Source organism: Volvox carteri, assembly GCF_000143455.1.
Source record: "Volvox carteri f. nagariensis unplaced genomic scaffold VOLCAscaffold_34, whole genome shotgun sequence".
NCBI classification, from domain to species: domain Eukaryota; kingdom Viridiplantae; phylum Chlorophyta; class Chlorophyceae; order Chlamydomonadales; family Volvocaceae; genus Volvox; species Volvox carteri.
Window position 1 is genome coordinate 1,133,063 of NW_003307577.1, and position 946 is coordinate 1,134,008.

Genomic DNA, 946 nt, shown 5'->3' on the forward strand with positions numbered 1-946 from the left:
GGTTGAGGGGGGAACCGTGAAAAGGTAAGGCAGAGGTACGAGGGTGGATTGGAGATGAGGCTGGCGATGTTGGGCCCGCGTGACCCCGTGTGTCTTGTATTTTGTAGCATTCCCCCCCTCCCTGCTTCGTCTTTCCCCCTTCCCCCCTGGCCGTAATATTCCTTGCCCAACTCCATCCCCTCTCACGCCAACCCCCATTTTCCTTCAACCCACCCCGTTCCTGCACCCTCTCCCCATCCCCTCTTTCATTCCGTATTTCTTTGCATATGATCCCCCCCCCTGTCCTCTACCCTTTCCCCCGTTCAGACGCCAAGGTCATGGCTTGGTTCTTTGACGAGTACTCCAAGTACAAGGGCTTCTCTCCAGGGGTGGTGACTGGGAAGGTGGGGGAGGGGGGAAGCGGGGGGGAGGGGGTTTTGCCCGGTAGGGTTTGGATCTGGATTCGGAATACGAATCCGGCGGCTCAGCCACTCCGAGGCGGCGGGGAGTTTTCACGGTGAGAGGAGGAGGGTGCTGCGCTCGCACTGGAACCGCTGCAGTGGTGGCCGCGGTAAGCTGCTGCTGCTGCTGCTGGTGATGATGATGCGCTACAGCCTCCTTGATTGGCGGCTTTCCGTTACTCCGTAACTCCCCAACCGCCAAACCCCCGCACCCGCAACTGTGACCATCCCTAACGCCAACCCAACCCGCCCCACTTCATCCCCTAATCTGCCGTACTGCCCTCTTGTTCCACACAGCCTTGCCGGCTGCGGCAACTGGCAATCCGGGCGTTGGTAGTTGCGTTTCCTTCTCGGTGGTGGTTGCGTACTGCTTATCGATCCCGCCCCTCGTTTCTGTCCCCCCCGCCCTTCACTCGCTCGTGGTACGTGGTCTTCCCCCCCTTTCCCTCTCCTTCCCACCTCTGTGCGCGACTCCCCCCGTGCGACTCCAACCCAACATCCCTCCC

General features: G+C 60.9%; 1 protein-coding gene across 1 annotated transcript in view; it reads left to right on the forward strand.

Annotated features, from left to right (window-relative positions):
- Positions 1-946, forward strand: part of VOLCADRAFT_63307 (uncharacterized protein) — a gene marked incomplete at both ends in the record, with an annotated part of 7,562 nt that overhangs the window by 2,971 nt on the left and 3,645 nt on the right. The window contains one exon of the mRNA XM_002953106.1: positions 315-383. Coding sequence (XP_002953152.1) covers positions 315-383 — 69 coding nt within the window. The remainder of the gene's footprint in view (positions 1-314; positions 384-946) is intronic.